Source organism: Bos indicus x Bos taurus, chromosome 23, assembly GCF_003369695.1.
Source record: "Bos indicus x Bos taurus breed Angus x Brahman F1 hybrid chromosome 23, Bos_hybrid_MaternalHap_v2.0, whole genome shotgun sequence".
Taxonomy (NCBI): Eukaryota; Metazoa; Chordata; class Mammalia; order Artiodactyla; family Bovidae; genus Bos; species Bos indicus x Bos taurus.
This window is the reverse complement of record NC_040098.1, coordinates 49,061,725-49,085,579: the sequence shown is the minus strand read 5'-3', so window position 1 is coordinate 49,085,579 and position 23,855 is coordinate 49,061,725. Positions and strand designations below refer to the sequence as shown.

The 23,855-nt window shown below is 56.5% G+C and overlaps 1 protein-coding gene across 1 annotated transcript in view; it reads left to right on the top strand.

The window, feature by feature from the left end:
• The window catches only part of RREB1 (ras responsive element binding protein 1), a 122,401-nt gene that overhangs the window by 83,654 nt on the left and 14,892 nt on the right, over positions 1 to 23,855 (top strand). Inside the window, 4 exon segments of the mRNA XM_027525040.1 lie at positions 5,365 to 5,509; positions 5,968 to 6,104; positions 18,669 to 18,858; positions 19,689 to 22,548. Of these exon segments, the coding sequence (XP_027380841.1) occupies positions 5,365 to 5,509; positions 5,968 to 6,104; positions 18,669 to 18,858; positions 19,689 to 22,548 (3,332 nt within the window).

Here is a 23,855-nt window from a genome sequence, read left to right as displayed (position 1 = left end):
GGTCACTCTCCGCACCCTGGAACTCCTCCCCCAGCTTCTGATGGGAAAACACACAAATCCTTCTGGAGATTTAACTTTTCTTCATCCCAGAAAGTAGGCCGTAGGGCTGCAGTGCCTCTTAATCTCGTCCGCTCCCTCTCTGGTTATCACGAGGCTTTGTTGTAAAAGCACAGCCAGCCCGGGTAGGGATGGGGAGCCGTCTGTAATGAGGCTGTAAAAACCTGTGTGAACCTGTTGGCTGCGGTCTGGCGGGAACCGGGCGGGGCCCCAAGTGGTGCTGGGGGCTAGCTTAGTGTACAGTTCGCGTCCGTTGACCGAAAAGGGTGACCTTCCTCACGATGCCATTCACTCAGAGGGTCAGGTCTTTCAGAGCCCAGATCACTGAAACCTGTGTGGAAGTTCAGACTGAGATGCAAGCAGACCCTGGCGCTATCTAGATCCTGCCTGAGCTTTGACCTTCACTCGTAAATCAGACGCGGGCAAGCTTGGAGGAGGCTTGAGACCTGCTATGGGGACACCTTCTACAAGGTGCTCCTTTAAACTTGCGGAGGGTTTTTCAAGGACTCTTACCCCCGAGATAAGAAGGTTTCATTTCCCAGTTCTCTGGGCTGTTTTTCTCCCTGGTGGACTTATGCAAGGTTGCCGGTACACTGAAGAATGAGCCTGGGAGAGGTGTAACGCTTAACGTCCAGAAAGTGTCAGCCTCCCACTCTGGTAGTGAATGGCCCTGTGAGCAGCGTGAAGGGTTAAAGAACACGATTGGGGTCCGGCGGCTGTCGTGCTTGAGCAGGCGTGGGGAGCGCCGGAGTGAACGTGCCCAGGACCAGGGCAGGGGCCCACGGGGGAGGCCCCAGAAGCGGGCAGGTGCACGAGTGGACCACCTGAGGCGTTGACGAAGAGTGCGGGCCTGAACCCGTGCTTTAGAAGCTCACCCGGCCCAGGACGGAGGAGGAGCAAGCGGGACAGCGGCGCGGTCAGCGTTCAGTGTCAGGACCAGCCAGGAACCCTGTGGCTCGCGGCGTTTGTTGCATTTCCATCTGTGTTCATCCTTTTGCATAGGTCTTTGAACCTTTTTCCAGTTATTAGGCTTCAAGACAAGTTTCCAGGAGTGGAATTATTGGAATAAAGGGCATATGGATTAAAACTCAGATCCCTGTCACTCAGCTGCTTTGGGGAAAAGTTGCTGCCAGGGTTCAGCCCCATCCATAGCGCGTGAGAGCCAGCTTCCTGCACCACGGCAGCCTTCGCACTGTGTAGGCTCCTGTACCACAGAAACCGTCAACTTTTCCCATTCTTGCCTCCCTGGAGAGAGAAGAGCTGTTCACTGCTCAGCTGTGGGATGCAGCACACGGGGCTCGACGGCAGTTTGATAGGACTCGTGGGGGTCTGAGCAGGAGCTGAGGGGGTGACGTCGCTGTTACACCCCCGCTCAGAACCCCAGCTCCATCTGCACGACCTCAGGACGTGTCGTCCCAGCCCAGTGTGTGCCCCACACTCAGACCGCATGCAAACGGGTGTTTACTTCTGACCCGTCACTTCACGAAGGGTATTCACAAATGGGAGAGTATTCCAAGATGAGTAGCGACCGGTTCTACCAGCAGAAAACTCTGGAGGGCAGAACTGGGAGGCGCTGGCTGGAGGACTCAGAGCTGCTTGGTTCCAAGGAGGGGAACTTGGGAGAGACGCAGACGTCACTGCGAACTGCGTGAGGAGCGGCCCTGCAGCAGAGAAGCAGCCTGACCTTCACACCCAAGGACGGACAGGTGTTTAAAGGAAGGACAGAAGTTCTGACTCAACGCAAGGAGGATGGTTTTAACACTTGGCCTTGTTGAAATGGAGAGTCCTTGTGGCTGGAACTATTCAGTCAGAACTGAATGGCGGCACAGGGCTGAGGGACGTTCTGTGCCACGTGGGTGGTTGGACAGCATCTCACCCCACTTCCAGGCCTGAGGCTTGTGTAATTTGTTGGTTCTTAGGATGAAACTTAGAAATTAGATGAATTAGCCCTTGAAATGAAACCTGAAAGAACAACAGAGCCAGGTCTTCTAAAGAAGAGAAATGGGGTCGTCTCCTCCTTGCTTTGCAGGGAAGAGGCCATCAGTGGCCCCTCACGGCGACTCACCCCACTTCCTGTGAGCATCTGGGAGGAAGTGGACACTCCTGTGACCGCTCCTGCTGTTGGAGAGAAGCAGAGGGGTCAGGGTAGGAAGCGTCTGTGAGTCAGATCACATCCAAGTCCAGAAGTGCCCGAATCGAGCTCTTAAGTGTACCTCCAGAGCCTGGGCCTCCCGTCGCTACGAGGACAGGCTGGGAACCCGTGTCTTGGCCAGTGAGCAGGGTTTGACTCTGGAGGAGCATGGCTCTGAACTCCAGCTGGGATCAGTGAGGGAGCTGGAGCATGCTCAGGAGCCTTGTCCTCGCCTCCAAGCCCCGGAGACGGCCTTGCCCTTGTCCTGCCCCGCTGCCATCAGCAACAAGCCAGGGCTGGAGGTGGGGGCCTCGAGGCCCAACCTGGAGCCCTTCCTTCTCCTGCAGGTCAGAGCTGGGTGACAACTGCAACACAGGGGGCCACGGCCGCTCAGGGAGGAAGTGTCTGGGGCTCAGGAAGGAGCCCCAAGGTTCCAGCCCGTGCTCTGGAACAGAGAGGCAGAGGCCCGGCCTTTGAGGCAGTCTGGGAGATAGCACAGACCTTGGAGTTGGCCCTGGCATGTCAGCCTCTGCACTTCGCCGGCCTCATCTGCGAAATCGATCTTAGTCTAGCTGAGGTCTCCGGCTCCAGTCTCCCCCTCTTCCTCTGCTCCCTGAAAACCACCTCCCTCCTAAATCCTAGGAGCTAGATGGTAAAGCACCAATCTCATGACCATTGATGTCACGTGATAGAAAAGGTGTAGCTTGAGATGAGCTTGTGAACTGCTTGCAGTCGTCAGCTCTGATTCCTAGTGTCCTCACAGTGATTGTGGCCTCGTGTTAATCATACCAGTAACCTATCGGCTGTAGAAAGGGTGTTCATTGTTGAAGTTAATTTTGAGTGATCTGTTGAAACGATGGGTTTGGTACTAATTTACAGCCCTTAGTATTATCATACTTCCTCAATTCTTCAGTCGTGTCTGACTCTTTGCGACCCCATGAATCGCAGCATGCCAGGCCTCCCTGCCCATCACCAACTCCCGGAGTTCACTCAGGCTCATGTCCATCAAGTCGGTGATGCCATCATCCATCTCATCCTCTGTCGTCCCCTTCTCCTCCTGCCCCCAATCCCTCCCAGCATCAGGGTCTTTTCCAGTGAATCAACTCTTCGCATGAGGTGGCCAAAGTACTGGAGTTTCAGCTTCAGCATCAGTCCTTCCAGTGAACACCCGGGATTGATCTCCTTTAGGATGGACTGGTTGGATCTCCTTTGCAAGAGTCTTCTCCAACACCAGAGTTGAAAAGCATCAATTCTTCGGCGCTTAACTTTCTTCACAGTCCAACTCTCACATCCGTACATGACCACTGGAAAAACCATAGCCTTGACTAGACGGACCTTTGTTGGCAAAGTAATATCTGTGCTTTTCAATATACTATCTAGGTGGGTCATAACCTTCCTTCCAGGGAGTAAGCATCCTCAATTCTTAGATGCCTAAGAAGAAAAAAAAAAAGTTTTTACACTTCTGAAAGTGGAATATGCTTGAAAGAAACTTGGAATGTTGAAAGAAACTTGCCAGCCATTTTTTTTCTCCATACACTGATATTAAGTGATGGTCTCCCTAACTCTCAGCCGCCCTGAAATAGAGGGGGTGCTTAGAACAAAGCTGTTTGTCTCCCATTAACTCTCTGAAGGCTTTAAGAGGCCAAGAAGAATAATAAAGCTTTATTCCCTGATAACCTGAGCAAGGAATTGTGTGGATGTGGGCATGACGGTTGCCTGTGATTCTTTTCCATTTTCTCCCGCTAGATCTTTCTGACCCACCGCACTGAGTCCCCCTAAGAAAGCAGAGGGTTGGCCTGAGCCACCTTCCCTGAACCCACTCCTCAAAGATGAGGCCACTTCTCACCTGCTGGTGGATGACTGGGCTGGTGCTGTTTGGACAGGGGTTAGGGTGGTCAGGGGCTGGCCCAGGGACCCCTCCAGCCTCAAGAATATGTCTGCGGGATCAGAACCAGGGAAGCCCTGGCTCTCACCTCCACACACTCACAGGAGGAGGACTCACAGGTGTCCCTAGAGGCAGAGATGAAGAATCTAGCCTTCCGGGTTGAATCACTGGCCTGAGAGCCTGAACTGTTGCTCCTCATGGTTCATGAGCTTCTCAGCCCTTTCCTCCCAAGCCTGTCTCTGGTAAATAAAGTACAGCAGAGAATGAGCATGAGCTGAACTGAACTTCTTTTTAGAAGTGTGACAGGATCATTTATGGAAACGTTGCTGTTTCTTCCCATTCCTGAGAATGTCTGCAGTACGATAATCCCATCAGAGTTATTTATAAAGCACCGTGGCTACATTCCCACATCTGGCACAGTTTAACCCTGTTCAGAGATGGTGATGCCAATGATGACTGTCATTAGGAAAAGTCAACCTCTCATGTCACAAAGCGAGGAAATTGAGACTGACTATCTTTTTGTAATGCCATTCTTTCTTTCCTATAGCTCTTGGGACCTGGTTCCTAGAATGTTTTAGAACTTGATAATGTAAGGTCACTTAAGTCAGGTCACCCGTAACACTCTCATTTTGGAGCAGGCATGTGCATACTAATGTAATCCTTCCTTGTACGTATATTCCTGGTCCTGTAGATGTCAGGGTTAGAACAGGTAACTTAACCATTGTCCCAGCCACTCTCATGATCTGGGAGTTCACGTAAGACCTCAGAGAGCAAGGGCAGGCTTTCAGGTCTGAGGCATTTCAGACATGTGCTCGGTCAGCTCTTCTCGCATTTGATCCCAGAATGCTTCCAAAGGCAACAGAGGACACGTTCTCCTGGTAGACAGGGGGTGGGTTCCGGGGCCACCGAGTGAACTGGTGGTAGTACCTGGGACTCCTTTTGCCTGTAGAATTATGTGTCCCCAAATGGTGCAGCTTGTCTGCATAAGTGGAGCAGATCATCAGATGGCTTGCCTTCCTCTCTTCGGTGCCAGCGAAGTTCATGAACATCTCCCAACAGAGAGCAAGGCGCTGAGCCACGTTTTTGGCCAGCACTTCATTGTGAGAGCTTTAAGAGGGGTTCAAGGAGATTATAAGGCTTTTAAAACGAAGTCACTGTATAAATTACACCCCCATATCTCTTAACTAAGGAAAACTTTTAAGTACCAGTGCCCAAATAGAAGACGTTTTAAATAAACCAACCCAGTTTTCTTTCCTAGATCACATTGTATATGTGTGTGTGTTCTTTGCAGACACATGAAGATCCACGAGAAGGACCCCAACAGCTCTCCAGCCGCAGCCCCCCCATCCCCACTGAAGCGCAGGCGGCTGTCCTCCAAGAGGAAACTGAGTCATGACGTGGAGTCGGAGAAGGAAGACCCAGCGCCAGCCAAAAAGGTCCTCCCGGCCCCGCCCCCGCACAAATGTGCGTGCAGCCCAGGGGCTACTGGCCGAAATCCCCCCAGCCTTAAGTTTCTCAGTCTGGGGACTTGGCAGACCCCCACCCCCAGGCTTTTCAGCTGTGTTTCCCTGCGCTGTTTCATAGGGTACCTGGAGGAAAGCGTGCCTGCCCGCCCTTGCTTTGTGGAGCCCCGGCTGAGCCCGCTGTTGACGCAAAGAGCTTGTTCTGTTGTTCGAGGCTGTTTTTGTTTCTCCAGCTAGAATGGGGGTTTCCCCAGCCCTGGGGCCTCTCCTGTCATCCCCTGTTTATGCCCAGCGCCTGGCAGATACTGGGCGCTCCATGGACATCAGTTGAATGAGGGGGCTGAGCAGGGAGGAGCGGGCCAGGGGCGTGTTCGGCCGCCTGGTCAGAGCGCGCGGGCCCTCGTGACTCCGTGCTTCTCCTTTCCGCTCAGATGGTGGAGGACGGGCCGCTGGGCGACGCAGAGAGGAAAGCGGAGGAGGTGTCTCACTGCCCACTCTGTTTCAAGGAGTTCGTGTGCAAGTACGGACTGGAGACCCACCTGGAGACGCACTCGGATAACCCGCTGAGGTAGGAGCGAGCCAGGCAGGCCATGCTGGTGCAGGGTGCGACGCACCTCCCTCTCGTCCCTCCAGCCTGTGGAGCCCGTCACAGCGCTGGGGGCACTGGTAAGGCCACACAGGTGGCTGTGGCCGCAGGAGGCTTCCCCAGGGTCCCAGTGCTTCCTGCACTCTGAGCAAGGCTCCTGGGCCACCCTGTTAGTCCCTGCACACAGGGAGCCTCCTAGCATAGGACTCTGGCCAGCAGACACGTTTTCTGCACAGAAGATGTTGCAGCCCCAGTGCTCGTTAGGTGCACCCGTGTGGGTGGTAAGGATGGGAGGGCAGGGCAGTGCTCGTGGGCACGTGGACTAGGCCAGTAGCACAGGAAGCCAGGAAAGTGTTGGGGAGCAAGGCCGAGTTCTGTCCTGCAGGACACGGCACCTGAATGAAGCCTGTTGCAGCCGCAGTGACGGGAGGTGGATTTTCTGATCCTCGGTGGTCCCAGGCGGGGCGAGCGGGTGGTGATGAAGCCTCTGGCAGAATTTGGGGCTGGGCTGAGGGCCTCGGCTCTCCTTCCCCACCTTCATCGCTGTGTTGTCATCGGGCAGGGAGCCCAGTGATCCTGCTGGGCAAGCCCCTCTGCCTCCAGATGGGCTACCCTGGGGAGCCCCAGGCCTCGTGAGACTTGAAAGTAGCACGTCCTGAGAGGCCCAGCCGAAGGTTCCCAGCACAGAGGCCAGGGCGTACGTGGCTGCAGCTTTGGGTTTCAGAAGGCAGCTTGGGAGTGCAGAAATGTGGACATCTGTTTGTCTGACTCACCAATCCATGGACCAGATTTCCTTTCTGGGGGCACGTGTTTGGTTGTGTCTGAGGAGTGAAAAGGTCCGAGGCAGTAAAGACGTTTGTGTTCGAGGGAGAAGCCTAATTATCCAGCAAGTTAAAGCCGTGTCAGGTTCCATTATCCTTCATCACGTTAGCTTGACATTTTTCTATTAGAGAGAAAAAGGAATTTATGGGGAGATTAAAGTCTGAGCAGTTGAAGTGCTAGAAAATGTCTCCAAGTGACTGCCCTGTCCTAGGGAATCGAGGAGTGTGACGGGCGGGCGTGGCCGGGCAGTGAGGCCCGGGGCCGAGGAGTGTGACGGGCGGGCGTGGCCGGGCAGTGAGGCCCGGGGCCCGTCCCGCCGCTGCTCTCATGGGCCTGGACCAGCGGCGTCGGAGCCACGAGAGGGAGCTGGGCCAGCTCGCCCCAGGTTCCCTTTCAGGCTGGAAATCCTCGGACTCTGAAACCCGCCTCTTCACAGTTGACATTCTGTCTACCAGGAAAAGCCCTGAGCTCTTCCTTTCATAGGCCCTGTCGTCCCGGGAGAGTCAGGAGCTTGACTTCCTGGTTTCTTAAGCGTCCGCAGCACCCCGGGTGTGGGCTGACAGCATCCTCTGCAGCCAGGACGCACGCGCGGAGCCCACGTTACCAGACCAACCTCATGCGCTGCGTCGTGGGCAGAGGCAGGCATCGCCTCGGCAAGCCTGGCCCCCGCTGGCGCCCCGACCTGGCTCCGCGGGGCGCCTGGTCCCCTCGCCGCTCGTGTCTGCCCTCCCCAGGTTCTCTCTCACTCTGGGCTTTGGTCTGTGATCAGACACGTCTCTGGAACTACCCTGTGACTGTCTTCTAGGAGATTTTCTCTGACGGGAAGCAGCCTGGCTCTCGGGAGAGCGTTCTGGGCAGCTGGAGCCTGCACTGCAGTGGGTGGCGGTGACCAGGGGAGGTGAGGTGCCTCCCGTCGGTGCTGGCTGGCCCAGGGCGTGGGTGCTCCTGGAGCGGGGCCTGCCGCTCGGAGAGGATGGGGACGGGGACTGCCCCGGACGCTGGCTCAGTGCTCCACGTGATCTGGGATACAGTTCACCCAGGACTCCACGGCTGTGACGGTAAACCTCCAGTACCGCCCGTCTCCCTCTCCCTCTTGGTGCTGTCTCCGTTTGGGGAGGGGACCGCAGGAGGCCTGTGGCCGGCGGGCCCCTCTGGCAGAGCTGTGAGAGGAGGCTGCCCCGCGTCCACCACGGGCCCACCAGCCGGCCCGGTCTAATGGGTGGGGCTTGTGTCTGGAAACCAGAGGAGTTAATTACAGAACAGAGTTAACCTCCCTCTCTCCTCTCCGTTCTGCCCTCCACGCAGTCGCCTGCTCTCAGGATGCCTGGAGGCAGGCCTGAGCCAGCAGGGCCCAGCCGGGCAGGGAACTGTGACAGTAGCTGGTGGGAGAGACTGCTTGTTAACCCAGAGCTAAAATAGGCGCCCACTCCATTTGCAAACCCCAGAGGCAACAGAACCACAGTGGGATGCTACCAGTTTAGACAGAAGTTTATAACTCGAAACAGCTGTTGGCTTCGCTCTCGAGCTCTCCTGCCCTTACCCCCCACCCCCAAAGTTGGCAAGGTGCCCACTTTTCCTTAATAAAAATCACTGGAAATCCAAACTGGTATAAACGCCGAGCCCGTTCTCCTGCAGTCCCTGGTGTTTCACATTGACAAAGTGGGCGCTGGAGCGGGAGGAGGACGCGAAGCCGCTGTGGTGACCGTGTCTCCGAGTGCTGGGTTCACTTTTGCTCTGGCGTGACCAGCAGTGACTCGGCCCCGTGTCCAGCCCCCCAGACGAGGAGCAGAGCTCCTGAAAGCTGGCCCCGGGGACTGGAGATGATAAGCCAGAGTGTTGAAGGAGCAGGTGGATGCAGCGGGGACATCCCTGTGCGGGGCTGTGCTGGTGTTGAATATCAGGCCTGGTTATAAGAATAGAACAGTAGCAGGCTGTCCACCGCCCGCGGAGAGTCAGCGGGAGGGAAGTCCGGGTCAGCAGCAGCCAGCGCGAGCACGAGGGAAGCCACAAGGGCCACGTTTAGTTCTCTAGGAGCCACGCCCTAAAAAGGAAGACAAAGTTGTGGAGGGGGTCTCACTTTGCTGATTTATCGATATGTCCCAAATATAACGTCAGTAAAAAGTTGTCAGTGACGTGGTTTACATTCTCACTCTCATACAGTCTTTGCCAGCCAGTATAAGGGAGCAGCCCATCCCTTTGGAACACGCACTTTCCAAGCCCCCAGCAGTCCACACGCATGCACGGGCCTCGGCCAGGCCCACATGCAGCTGGGAGGGCTTTGTCGCAGAAGACACTTTTCAGTGTCTGAGTGACTGGTCTCTGGCTAACGGGGGCCTGGCTGGGAGAGGGGACAGCTGGGTGGTCACAGAGGGTGTTAGCTGCAGCTGAGGGGGAAGTTTTCCAGAAGTTCTTGTATAATCTTACGTGGCTTCTTAATTAAAGGAGACTGGGTAATAAATAATTTTTTAATTCCATTAAAACGTATCCAGCAAATGAACGGGTGCTTGTTGTGTGCCAGGCCCGCGACCAGACTTAAGAGGAGAGCAGCGACGGTAGAGACAGTGAGAGGGGTCGTGACGGTGCAGTGGTCACGTGGGGCGGGACGGGGTGGCCGCCCGGGGGGCTCTACAGGTGCGGCTGCACCAGAGGAGGGCAGGGCTGCGGGGGGCGGGCGGCGCCAGAGCCTGCTGCTGGGCTCCCAGGACTGGCCGCCTCCCTCACTGCACCTCCTCCCCCGCACACTCGTCACCTGCACGGGGGCCCTGAGGCCAACGCACATGGAGCTGGTCCCACACTTGCTAAATGTCACCCTAAATATAGGCAAGGGGCATCACAGAATACTCTTCAGCATCGAGTATTCAAGATCCCAGGGGGCCTGGGGCCAGCCAGACGGAGGCAGGTTTGAAACACGCTGGGGGCCGAGCGGGGGAAGACCCCTCCCCTGACTGGACAGAAGCTGGAGCGCCTTCATCAGGGCTCACCCCTGCCCTGCCCAGGGGTGACTCAGCCCCGTGGGGCAGTGTGGCCCCCGATCCCGGGCTCACCCCGGCCCCTGCTGAGCCAGTCCCTGGGCCTGCCCAGCTTCACCTGCGTTACTTGGGTCGAGCAGGCCTGCAGGGCGTCGGGACGCCTTGTGCAGCCCCGCAGATTGCTGGGCGTGGGGAGGGCAGGCTGCCGCGGGCCAGGGCCCTGTCACAGGGCCCTCACCGCTGCTCCCAGCAACTGGGAGAGATTAGTGCAGCTGTCGGATGTCAGTTCTCTGGCCAGGACGCGAGGGAGGGCAGGGAGGGTGGGCAGGAGGGGAGAGGAATGTCTGAGGCGGGTGGGGCTCAGATGAGAGGTTGTTTGCACTCACCCCTTCTCGCCTCTGAAGACAGAACAGGAAAAACGAAGCATAAAATCCTTTTAAAAGAGCAACGTCAGTCCCTCAATTAAAACACTATAATGAGCAAGACGTTCAGTATCTCAAGGAAGTGAGCAGGGTGCCTGCCGCTTTCTCAGCAAGGCGTTTCACAGGTTCTGATGACGGGGTGTGGGGCGGACTCCCGGAGAAGCCACTATGCAGGGCCCAGGTGGTAAGGATGTGACCCGGGGCGTACAGAGCCCGGGGGCACCTGCTGTCTCCGTGCTCCGAATGGCAGCCCCCTGTAGTCTGACCTGTGGCCGGCATCTCAGTGGCCTTGGGCTCAGCCTCCCCGTCTGGAAGACAGACTTGGGGACCATTGTGAGGATGAGGGGGCAGCCACAGTGCTCAGACTGTCATACTCAGTGAACATTTACTTCTGATACTAATGTTTAGAACACGTGTTTTTAATGTTTTAAATCTCACAACACTTAGAGTTACCGGTTCCCGTCGCTCCCTGGGAATCCCATTCCAGTGACAGAGAGAAGGCAGCAAATTCCAGAGCTTCTCTAGGTACTGCTGATGTTTACTTGACTGAGAACAGGAGAGCAATTTGGCCTTTAGTCTTTAGCGTGATAAAGAGCCACCTTTACCTCCTTTCACTTTTGTAAAGATTGGGTAACTGAATGGCAATCTAAATTTCGTTTTGCGTCCTGCCTCCCAAATGACGTGATCCAACTGCGCAGAACCCCCGGCGGTCAGAAGCTTGAATGGACTTCGTGCCTTCAAACTACCGCGCATTGCCTCCCTTAGATGGTTGGGGAAACCTGAGAGTCTAAAGAAATGTGTTTCCTGATGTTTGAAATTTGCCAAAGCAGTCCTTCGAAAATATGCTTAGCGGAGTGAGGAGAAAAAAGTTTTTTAACCCTTTCTTGGAGTGGTGGGGTCAGCTGTCTGTCCCTTAACTGGGAAACGTGATGGAACAGGGTGCTAGTAAGGGCCACCAGATGAACAAGGAGTTACCGAGCAAACCCCGCGATGGGTTAGGCCCAGAATTGTTTAGCCACAGGCTTAAAACACGTTTTTTAAAAGCTCTTTCATGGCCTTGTTTTCCACTTTAGATTCTGCTGCTGGCGATCTTGCCTCCACAATTTATCTTGACTTGACTCTGTCTTCTGTGAGCGTGTGAGCTCCCCTCCCACTGTGGATCCTTCAGGAAGGTTACGCGGGAAACCTGCGCCAACAGTGGCTGCCGGTTCCCTGCTTCATGGCTGAAGCGTTTATTGTGACTCAGTCCTGCCGATTCCCTGTCAGCCCTACTCTGAGGCCGGCTCCTTCCTGTCCCCCTCGCCCTGCACAGAGCCCACGCCAGCCCAGGATTCTGCAGTTTTCGTCTGAAAAATAACCAAGGAGGAAGGAAGGGCACGTGTTGTAAAGAACGGCCTCCGCGGTGTTCTGCCCCATTGGCTGCACGGTGGTACGTGTCAGTCTTCCACCCCGTGTCTTTAAGATCCTGACTCTTGCTTTGTTGAGACTAGTCGTGGATCTGGGCCTAAACGTCACTCATTTGCATCGGAGTCCTGTGAGAACTGAACGGGTTGATCCCAGCCTCTGGGCGAGCACTCCCCGACCTCCTGGAGCTGCGGCCCCGCCCCAGCCTCACTGTCCTGTCTGCCTGCTGCGGGGGCCAAAGCTGAGCTGGGACCAGCAAGGGAACTCAGGATCAGTGCGGCTTGCCGCTCCCGTGGGGGTCAGCCTTCTCTGACCACGTCCACGGCGCACTCTTTGCAGCGCCGGCAGTCTTGGGGCACAGCCCCAGTGCCGAGGGACCGTGAGTTTCTGTGGTCTCTGGACAAGAAGGGACAGGGTGGGCCCGTCTTGCGGGCGCCTGGGCGCTGCCTCTCTCCGGCCCAGCGCTGGCAGCCCCCAGTCCTGCCATCTGTTCCTTTGAATCCCGAGGGCCACGATGGAAACTTGGCTCCCTCTGCTGCGAGCTGCCCCGGAGGCATTTCTCTCCCCTGGGACCCCCAGCCCAGCCCCTCCTGTCTCCACCTCACCCCTCCCCACACCCCTCCGTGACGCTGCAGGTGCTGCCATGGTGGGTGGAACAGACAAGCCTCAGACAGCGGCCTCCCCCTCCGCTTCCAGAAGCTCCAGCTCTGCAGGCCCCCAAACCTGAGCCCCCCACCCCCACCCCAGTAAACTGCTGCCCCTGCCCCCGAAAAGAGCATCCTCGTGGGAGGAAGGAGCCCACAGTTGGAGGAGGGGGGTGCCCTCCCAGCATTCTGGACCAAACGGGCTTCCTTTCTCGTCGAAGCACTGGCCAGCATGTGCTGGAATTCAAGTGTTCTGGGTACAGCGGGCCCTGGTGAGCTGCCGGGGGCACAGAAACACCACTCCTGTGAGCAGAAGGATTTGGCATTCACATGTAGGTGATCGTCCTTCCGTAAGTCAAGGGCAGGCAGGATGTCCATATTAGTTTTCATCCCTGAGTTTCGTTAAGTAATCTCACCTTTACTTAAATTTGTCGTCTTTATGGCAGTCTATTTCAGTGTGTGGCTTGAAAACAAGAAAGGTGTGTTCTCTGAAGAGTGGATGGAATTTTATTACCTTCTTGAAGCCCTACAGCTAGATACACTTCCCCCCATTAAATGCATTTATCTTACTGACAGCGAAGTGAGTTTCCACTTGGAAAAGTCACCCTCAGTTTCCAACTTTGGGCCATCTCCAGTGCCAGAAAATCCACACACAGCCTCTCGGATCTGTGCGGTCTCCCTCTGGCGTGTCAGATCACTTGCAAAATGAAATTGTCCTGCAGCACCCCCTCTGCTGTGTCTCCAAGCACAGTTCCACTTCACCTAAATATTTTACAGCGTGCTGTTCACGAGTTCCTGGCAGGGTTGCAAGATCCCCCGCCCCCCGCAAACCGGGGGGTGAGGGGAGAGTGCTGGGGACCACCCGACCAGAGGCTGTGGCCCTCATGACGGCGCCAGGCCCGAGTGAGGTTAGCAGCCAGCCCCAGGCCTGTGTCTGCAGCCAGCAGCGCCGCCCGCAGGTTTGCAGTGACCCCCACTGGACCTCCAGAGGAACCGAGTGTCTGGCTGACAAAGGCAGCCTAACCATCTCTGGGCGACGTTCCTCTGCTGTGGTTTCATTAAAGTCTGTCCACAGACAGGTCCAAGTGTGACAGGAGGCGGCGCTTTCCCCCGGAGGGTTCTTTCCTCCGTTCAGCCAGCCTTTGGAGGTGCTTCAGATTTCAAAGCAGGGTATTTTGCTTTTTTTCCTCTGCCACTTTTTGAAAAGTTTGTTTGTGAGATGACAGGCTGTATCATATCAGAAGTGAAACAGGAGCACCTTGGTTGAAATCCTGTGGAAACAGAGGTGTGATGTGGTGGATGGAGGGCTCGTTTCATGTCATGAGGAGGCTCTGAGTTGGGGCTGTGGCTCCAGAGTGAAGTGTGGCGGAGGGCTGCTGAGGAAGGAGACAGAGGGCACGGGGCAGGGACTGGAAAGGGCACGCATTCCTCCCAGGGCGTCCCCCAGGTGGCCCAGCGTCAGGGGAGACCCTCTGCTGTTCTGTGAAGTTCTCGAGTGCACAGGACAGGGCATCCCTTTGAAATGCCACGTTTTCTGCATTTTTGTGTTTGCTGGTAGTTCCCAGGAAATGGGTTATGGTTTTTTTGTTCCTAGCATGGTAAAGTAATGGAGAGGTTTGGTCTAGTACCTTGCAGTTCTCCAAGCATAGTGTTACCTTTGTTAACAGAGTAACTCTGAAGGTGCCCACATACGGATGGGAGAGAACAGGGCTCTGCAGCAAGGGAGAGAGCTCTCCCAGCCTGCAGCCACAGTTGTCCAGATATTCCAGACCTCTTGCTTACTTCTCACTGTCATTTATTTTCCCAGCTTGTCTGACATAAGAGGCACCTGGTGTGCTTGCTCACCTGCAGATTCCTGGGTCCCTCCCCTAGTTCCTCTGATGCCAGCCCATCCGCCGTGGCCCTGGGAACCTGGTTTGCACAAGGTCCTGAGGGAGTCTTATCTCAGCCACGTCTGGGAAGTTTTTCACAGCAGGCAGCTGGAATACAGATGAAACAAGCTGTCCAAGGCCACCCACTCTGACTCCCGGCTCCCAGCGTCTGGGTCCCATGCCCAGGCCCCACCGCTCCGCACCCGCCCTCAAGGATGCGGCCTGTGGCTGGCACCGAGCGCTTCTGCCACGTGTGTGCTGAGCACTCACCATGGGTGGGACTTGGTCCCACCTGCCAGAAACGGGAGGGGATTGAAGGTCAACAAGAGAATGGAGGAAGAAATAGATACGCCTAGATAAATTCACGGGTGTGGGAGCGGGCAGTAAGTCCACATCACCACCTTCCGAGGCACCCTCATCCCGTGTGACCCGTGTGTGGTGCCCCACACGGAATGCCAGAGCAGCCCACACTGAGGCCGTGGGCTCAAAAGAGGAGGGTGCCCAAAAAGATCTCTGGGGCACAAGAGCAAAGTAACAGGATTTTTTTTTTTTTTTTGCTCATCCTCTAAAACTTTCTATTTTTATATTTTAATATATTCCTTGGAAGAAAAGCTATGGCCATCCTAGACAGCATATTAAAAAGCAGAGACATTACTTTGCCAACAAAGGTCCGCCTAGCCAAAGCTTTGGTTTTTCTAGTAGTCATGTATAGATGTGAGAGTCGGACTATAATGAAAGTTGAGTGCTGAAGAATTGATAGTTTTGAACTGTGGTGTTGGAAAAGACTCTTGAGAGTCCCTTGGACTGCAAGGAGATCCAACCAGTCCATCCTAAAGGAAATCAGTCCTGAACGTTCATTGGAAGGACTGATGCTCAAGCTGAAACTCCAATACTTTGGCCACATGATGCGAAGAACTGACTCATTGGAAAAGACCCTGATGCTGGGAAAGATTGAGGGCAGGAGAAGGGGCCAACAGAGGATGAAATGGTGGGATGGCATCACCGACTCAATGGTCATGACTTTGAGTAGACTCCACGAGTTGGTGATGGACAGGGAAGCCTAGCGTGCTGCAGTCCACAGGGTTGGACAAAGAGTCGGACACAACTGAGCAACTGAACTGAACTGAATATGCCTGGTACACATGCATGCAAATACATGTGTATATATAAATACAAAAATATACATAACACACACATTTCTCAGACAGCAAGCCTATTTGCGACATGTGCTTAAAAACCTTTCAACTCTAAGGTTGAAAGTCCAAGAATGCAGCCCTCTGCCCACGCCCACCTGCTCACCTGCGGTTGACGTGCCGGCTGCTGAGAGGATTCTCTCTCCCCAACCTGTTTATGTCAGTAATGCTTGTAATTATTTGCTGTATAAGCCAGTGAATTTTTTTTTTTAATAGTCTCTATGAAAACGAACTTGGGCAGACTTGCAGATAATTCAGATTGGGTAGGTTTTGTAGTTATTTGTTTTTCTGTCAAATGTAGGGTGAACGAGACCTGTGTGAACAGGCGAGAGGATTGATCGTGAGAACCTAGGTGCTGGTTGGGTTTGGTTTGCAGAAACCTCAGTTCTTGCTCTACCTTAAATCGTCTAAAGCCAGAAAGCAGAGATGTCGTATCACAGCACCTCACACCGTGAGAAGGACATCGGTCTTCACTCGGTGGAACTAGACCTTGGCCCCCAGAAAAGATGGGTGAGGGAACAAGCCGTGGGCTCTCGTTCCACAGTAGGTACGTTCTATAAGGGTTCCAGGAACGCAGAGTTAGCAGACACTGGACCATTGTTCCTGGAAGAAACGTGGGGTTTGTTTCCTGCAAGCCTCTGCTCACATTTTCATGTAGTAATCAGTACATAAACTTGTTTTATTAAGTGTATTTCTGTTTAATATATACCGTTGACACATGACCACTGAAGTCAAACAGCTGATGGCACTGTAGCTCATCTCACACACGTATTTTTCTCCACAAAGCCCGTCACGGGCTTCTAGCTGTTGGGGACACTGAGCGGCGCTCAGCTCTGCTCTTGGTGACCATTTTAAACAGAATCATCAGCAAGAGGCCCTGAAGCGCTAGAGAAGTGGCGGGAAACAGATGACGAGAAGGACACTCGCTTCCAGTCAGAGCTGAGAATCTCCTTGACCAAGCCCAGCGGGGAACATGTGTGTCGAGCGGCTGACTCCTCCCACCCTGTCCCAGAACATGCCACAAAAAATGTGGGTTTGCAGATTTTAGCAAGGAGGCAAATTCACAAACACGGAATTTGCAAATAATAAGGGTCCACTGAATGGGTTGAGTAAAATAATGTGCGTGACTTTTTTAAAATGAAGTTCCCACCCCACCCCCTTTACCTGACTTTGCTCGAGGAGCCTGCCTCCAGCAGATGGAGCGCGCCCTGCTGTCTTCCGTCGCTGAGTGGGGACAGGGCCTCGACTTCCAGTGTGATGGGGCCATCACACACTCCCTGGGTTGCTAGCAGGCTGTGAGCTTAGATGTTGCGAGGTCCTGGTGCTGGTAAAGATTAATTGTAAATACTCTGCAAATATTCTACACAAAATATATGTCGTTAGTGGTAATGGTTAACTAGGAGGAGGGAGCCATCGTAGACCTCAGGTGAGATGCCCAAGGGCCCGCCGCAGACAGCTCCCTGTCTTCCTTACCCCTCACCTCACCTACCAGAGAAGGCACAGACCAGCTTCCAGGCGGTACCTTCACCTGCTCCGGGCCTAGACAGGACAGAGAGGAAAGTTGACGATGTGGGGTCGGGGGAGGGGGGCAGTGGGGCGGGAGAATCTGAACAGTGGCAGGAAGCAGGGTCCGGGGACACGGAAGCTGCGCTGTGCAGGCCACAGCTGCGAGATCTTTCCACACCTAAAGGCATTGGGCTCCCTGCAGCCATCACTGCCCCTAAGCCTTTATCACCGTTGGTGAGCTTAAGCAGCAGCCCCTCAAGAGGGGGTTGTGTTCCAAGTGGCTCACAGGCACCCACTGTGCTAAATTTAACAGAATGATAACACTGAATTTCAACAGTGAGAGGGTAGGCGTGTCAAGAGGGTGGGGGCGTAGAGACACGGGACCACGATGGCTGGGCCATCACGGCCCGACACAGGAGTGGAGCTGCACAGACTTGGTGCTGCCTTGGTGCCACCTGTGAAGCTCAGCCGCCTCACAGGTGAGGTGTCATCTTTGGTTTGCAGAGAATTTCAAAGCCAAAAGAGTTTCCCCTCAGGTGTGTGCAGTGTCAGCTCGGGCAGGTTGCTGTGCCCCTCTGCGCCCCAGGTTTCTTCTCGAAAGGCAGGGAAAAGACCTGCCTGGGATTTCTGTGGGAGCACATGGGGATGTGAATGTGGTTGGAAAGAGGTGCTGTCCAGGGGGACCGCCTGTGATCCTGGGAGCACCCGAGGTCTACACTGCCTGACATGGCTGGGCCTGTGAGACGGACCCCTGTGACTGGGGATGTTTCAGTTCCATTTAAATAAGGCTCTCATGGCGTCTGTATACAGTGCAGGTCCGGAGGGTATGGGTGATATCCTCATGGTGATTGGGCTCAGTGAAGACCTAGGAGCCTGATCTGAAACGTGGCGGAAACGGAGATACCATTACATTATGAAGTGGTATTTGTGATGCATCCATGTGGCCCAGGCCAGGTCAGGTGTATGCGATCGTCTCTGAGGTGGAGCACGACATTCCTCTTCTGGTGGACTGCATTTGTAAGAGCCTTCTAGGGCAGGGAGCCAGTTTGGTGGCAGGGGAGGGTGGGCACGTGAACCCGGCTGGTGTCTCGGCTTTGCTGCTTCCGGGCTGCGTGGCCTCCACCGCGTGGCCGGCTGTTGTCTCGTGTCCGTGTTTCCCTCTGGAAGATGAAGGTCAGGTGGCGTGCTGCCTCTGTGGGTGCCCTCGGGAGCTATAGTTACTACTCAGAGGCCAGGGGCATCGCAGCAGGACTGCACGGCCACCGTCACCCACTCCAGTTGGCTGGAGGGCTCGATCACCGTTCCCCCAGTCACACATCAGGGATGCTGCTGTGACTGCTCCAGCTGCTGTGGAGATCTGCGTTTTCTGGCTTCCGAACATTTCTGATCATCAGAATCCACGGAGCTGGGGGTGGGATGTGTTCGCTCCACATAATGTAAATGCAGGTTAGAGCAGGTGGCCTCAGGTTGCCAGCCCTGTTCACACCTGTGCCGTCTACACAGATGGAGTGCTTGGGGCCAGGAGGACCTCTTTTTTTTTTTTTTTTTTTTTAAGGAGTTTGGTGTCGCTCAGCAGGAGCTGGTTGGCTTCTTGACATCACAGCCTCTTTATTTTGCTCGCTTGAAATGAAGCAGGAGGGAACCCCACGCAGCTGCCGGATGGGCAGCGCCACGGCCGCGGCCGCCGCCTCATGGCCTGTGCTCTCTCCTGGCAGGTGCGACGTCTGCTGCGTCACCTTTCGCACACACCGCGGCCTGCTGCGCCACAATGCACTGGTCCACAGGCAGCTCCCCAGGGACGCGCTGGGACGGCCTTTCATCCAGAACAACCCCGCCATCCCCGCCGGCTTCCACGACTTGGGCTTCACCGACTTCTCCTGTCGGAAGTTTCCCCGCATCTCTCAGGTACGCCATTGGCCAAGGCGGGACCCAGCTTCCCCACCCGAGGCAGGCTCTCCTTAAGACGCTGCCCTTTGGGCTCGGTCTGCCCCTCACAACCCTAGCTGAATTGAATCTGTATTGTTATCAGTGGTTCTTTAACATGCATATCACGGCTAAATATCTCTGGCATTGTAGTTTCTGTTCAAACGTTCTGGGTCATTGTTAACCTGAGCTGCATTCCTTCTCTGCTTATAAAATACCTGCCAAAGCTACTTTGGCGGTCATTCTTTGAAATTTTCAAAAATCGAGGTAAAAGATACCAACAGTAAAATTCTTCAGAAGCCCCAGGCTCAGTGTCTTATCCTGTATGTATACACTCACGTGCATGCGTCTGTGTGCACACACCCACATGTATACGCATGCATATATCCGCGTGTGTACCCACGTCTATGTGCTCTTGTAGCCCCAGCCGCCACCCCCTCATTCTCCCTGGAGGCCCTTCTCAGGCGGTGCCTGTCGCCCACAGTCAGAGGAAGCCCAGTCTCCACTGATGGCAGGGAGTTACCATCATTTAGGTTTGTAGGGACCACGTTTTTAAAGAGAGAACCCAGCCTCTGTGGTGGTGGTACTTCCTGGCACTTTCCTGCCACTCTGCCCAGAGGCCCTGGAGACTGCCTCCCTCACTGGGCAGCTGGGGTTCCTAAGGTGCTTTGTGGCTGGTGCTCCTTTCTCAGGCCGAGGGGTGTTTGCGGGCAGGGGAGGGTGGGCTCCCCTCGGGCTGGGATAAGGGCCTGGCCAGGCCTGCAGTGCAGCCGGGAGCAGTTGCTGACTCCTCTCTGCCGGCTTCCCCGCAGGCCTGGTGTGAAACGAACCTGCGCAGGTGCATCAGTGAGCAGCACCGCTTCGTCTGCGACACGTGCGACAAGGCCTTCCCCATGCTCTCCTCGCTCACCCTACACAAGCAGACGCACGTGGCTGCCAACCAGAGCCCAGACCGGCTGCAGGCCAGGGCCCCGCCGGGCGACGACCTGGACCAGAAGGTCTTTCTGGCGGTGCTGGGCCTGCAGCACGCGGAGGACGTGCGGCCTGTGCCGGCGGAGGAGCCGCCGCCAGACGACAACCAGGCGATCCAGCTCCAGGCACTGCGGTGCCAGCTACCTCAGGAGCCCGGCTGCGCCGGCCTGCTCAGCCTGGCCCCCTTCGACGCCGCTGCCCTGGGCGGGGCGCTTGCCGTCCTCCCGGCCGCCGCGGACAGCGTGAAGCACCTGGCCCTGCAGCCCTTCCAGAAGGGCTTCATCATCCAGCCCGACAGCAGCATCGTGGTGAAGCCCATCTCCGGGGAGCCGGCCATCGAGCTAGCGGACATCCAGCAGATCCTGAAGATGGCTGCAGCCGCGCCGCCCCAGGTCGGCCTCCCGCCGCTGGCCAAGGCGCCCGCCGCGCCACTGCAGGCCGTCTTCAAGCACATGCCCCCTCTGAAGCCAAAGCCCCTGGCCGCGCCGCGCACGGTGGTGGCCACCTCCACACCCCCGCCCCTGGTCAACACCCAGCAGGCCTCCCCCGGCTGCGTCAGCCCTAGCCTGCCCCCGCCGCCGCTGAAGCTCCTCAAGGGCACGGCGGAGGCGGCCCCTGGCGCCCACCTGCTGCCGCCCAAGTCGGGGGCGCAGCTCTTCCTGCAGCCGCCGCGCCTCGAGCTGCCTGGCCAGGCCGAGGTGAAGACGCAGCTGGAGCAGGACAGCCTCCTGGAGGCGCTGCTGCCGCTGAGCGTGGAGGCCAAGATCAAGCAGGAGATCGCGGAGGGGGACCTCAAGGCCATCGTGGCGGGCCCCGGCGGCAAGAAGGCGCCGGCCGTGCGCAAGGTGCTCTACCCCTGCCGCTTCTGCAGCCAGGTGTTCGCCTTCTCGGGCGTGCTGCGCGCGCACGTGCGCTCCCACCTGGGCATCTCGCCCTACCAGTGCAACATCTGCGACTACATTGCCGCCGACAAGGCCGCGCTTATCCGCCACCTGCGCACGCACAGTGGCGAGCGGCCCTACATCTGCAAGATCTGCCACTACCCCTTCACGGTCAAGGCCAACTGCGAACGGCACCTGCGCAAGAAGCACCTCAAGGCCACACGGAAGGACATCGAGAAGAACATCGAGTACGTGACGAGCAGCACGCCCGAGCTGGTGGACACTTTGTGCTCCCCCGAGACCGTGTGCCGGCTGTGTGGCGAGGACCTGAAGCACTACCGTGCGCTCCGCGTCCACATGCGCGCGCACTGCGGCCGCGGCCTGGGCGGCTGCCCCAAACCCCGCAAGCCCTTCGAGTGCAAGGAGTGCAGCGCTGCCTTCTCGGCCAAGCGCAACTGCATCCACCACGTGCTCAAGCAGCACCTGCACGTGCCCGAGCGCGACATCGAGAGCTACGTCCTGGCGGCCGACGGCCTGGGCCCCGCCAACACCCCCGCCGAGGCCCCGGGCCGCACCGACGAGGGCGAGCGCAAGCCCCTGGCCGCCTTCTTGGAGCCCCAGAACGGCTTTCTTCCCGCGGGCCCCGCCCAGCCTCTGCCCGCGCACGTTGCCGTCAAAGTGGAGCCCGCCAATAACCTCGCCACTGACTTCAACGAGCCCCTGGACTTCTCCCAGAAGGGCCTGGCCCTGATCCAAGTGAAGCAGGAGAACGCAGCTGCCTTCCTGAGCCCCTCCGCTCCCTACGATTGCTCCATGGAGCCCATCGACCTGTCTATCCCCAAGAACTTCCGGAGAGGAGACAAGGACTCGACTGCTCCCGGGGAGGCCAAGAAGCCTGAGCAGGAACCTGGGAGCAGCGAGCAGGCCTCCCCAGGCCCACCAGCCTGCCCCACGCTGCCAGCGACCTTGGGCGCCAGCGGGCCCCTGGAGAAGCCGGGGGTCCCTGCCGCGGCATCTTCAGCGGCCAGCCCTCTGGAAGCCGCAGCGCTGCCCCTGCAGGGCCCCGTTCAACTCGCCGTGCCCCTCTATTCCTCAGCCCTAGTCAACAGCTCTCCGCTCTTGGGCAGCTCAACCCTCGGCAGCCCGGCCTTGCTGCGGCCGCTGCGCCCCAAGCCCCCCCTGCTCTTGCCAAAGCCCCCCGTGACAGAAGAGTTGCCCCCACTGGCCTCCATCGCCCAGATCATCTCATCTGTGTCCTCGGCCCCCACCTTGCTGAAGACCAAGGTGGCCGACCCGGGGCCGGGAGGAACCAGTGGTACTGCCGCGGCCTTAGATGGCATCGGGGGTGCCCTCCCCAAAGCCACCACCGACATCACCAGCCCGAAAGAATCCAGTGACTCACCCCCCTCCGCCAACAGCCCAGAGGCAGCCTCGCCCACCGAGCAGGGACCAGCCGGCTTGTCGAAGAAGAGGGGCCGGAAGAGGGGGGCGCGGAGCCGGGCGCGCAGCAGCGGCGGGGTGGACCTGGACTCCAGCGGGGAGTTCGCCAGTATCGAGAAGATGCTGGCCACCACGGACACCAACAAGTTCAGCCCATTCCTGCAGAGCGCGGAGGACGACGCCCAGGACGAGGTGGCCGCAGCCCCCGCAGACCACAACGGGCCCAGCGACGAGGAGCAGGGCAGCCCACCCGAGGACAGGCTGCTGAGGGCGAAGCGCAACTCATACGCCAACTGCCTGCAGAAGATCAATTGCCCGCACTGCTCGCGGGTCTTCCCCTGGGCCAGCTCCCTGCAGAGGCACATGCTCACGCACACTGGTAAGAGAGCGGGCGGCGAGGAATGGGAGCCACGGCGGCCCTCCTCCCCACCCCGATTCCCAGCTTGTCCTCCTCTTCAGTCCCAGGAGTTGGGGGGCTTGCCTGATGGCCCAAGAGTCTGTAACCAGAATGGCCTGTCTCCGTCGTCTGGGCCCCCAAGGGCGTCTGGAAAAGGGAGGTGGTGGGGTGTTTTCAGGTGCGGTGGTCCTGGGCCATCTCATCCCTTGGTTGGGAGGAGGCACCTAAGGGAGCGGGGACTTTGACAGAAGATTTTGCATCCCATCCTCAAGGCAGCTTTTAAAACTGCAAACATTCTGTGATGTTCTTTTGACGGCTGTGTATTCTAAAGGGAAATATTGCAGATTGTGCAGCCACTTTTCAGTTCAATGAGGCAATGACACCTTCTCCTGGTTATCATGATCATTAGTGTCAGACTAGTTTTAGAATTTAAAAATTTTGTTACTTGTACTAAGGTGGATTGTTCCAGAGAAACATGCGAATATATTCTTCTAAGTAACAGGTTTAAGTTGTCCAACAGATAGCCCCAGAGTATTTTTCAAATGTTTTCATATATTATAAAGAGAAGTTTAAGATAAGAAACACACTTTAAGTAATTTCACTCCAGGTAGTTAATGGTCAAGTGACCATGCAACTTCCATCTTAATTCTGAGTCACTGAGGATTCAAACAGGATTTATGTCTTTGAACTAAGGGTAGTTTGGGTGAGATTCTTAACCTTTTGGAGATGACCACCCAAATATAAAGTGATCGGACCTGAAACAGAACAAAAGAGTTGTATGGTACAAGATTGCCAGATAAAACACAGGACCCCAGTTAAGTCTTGGATTTCAAATAAGCAACAGATGGTTTTTAGTGTATGCATCTCCCATGCACTGTTTGGGGTAGGCTGAAGGGGGACATGGGGAGGGGGCGACAGAGCCGTTGCGGGTGACGGGGGCCCTGGGGGGCTTCAGGAGGAAAGTGTTTCTTAGAAGGCACCCCCCACGGCAGTCTCTCTTGCCGCCCTGTTGGGGTTGTGCCCGCCTGTCATCTGCAGGGTCTCTGAGAAGTGAACACTCCTCTTCCGACTTCTCAGCAGCCAGCTGGTCGGGTCTGAAGAGCTGGCGCTGCCTGCCCACTCACTCCTCCCCCGGCGCCCCAGGCCCAGCAGGTCCCCCCGACTCTCGGACGTTCTGTTCTCTTCCCGGCAAGCCCACAGTCTCCCTGAGAGGACCGTGCGGCCGGTACTTCCTCTCCAGACTTGTGCCAAGTCTCTGTAGGCATCTGGCAGAAGTTCCCTTCAAGTGC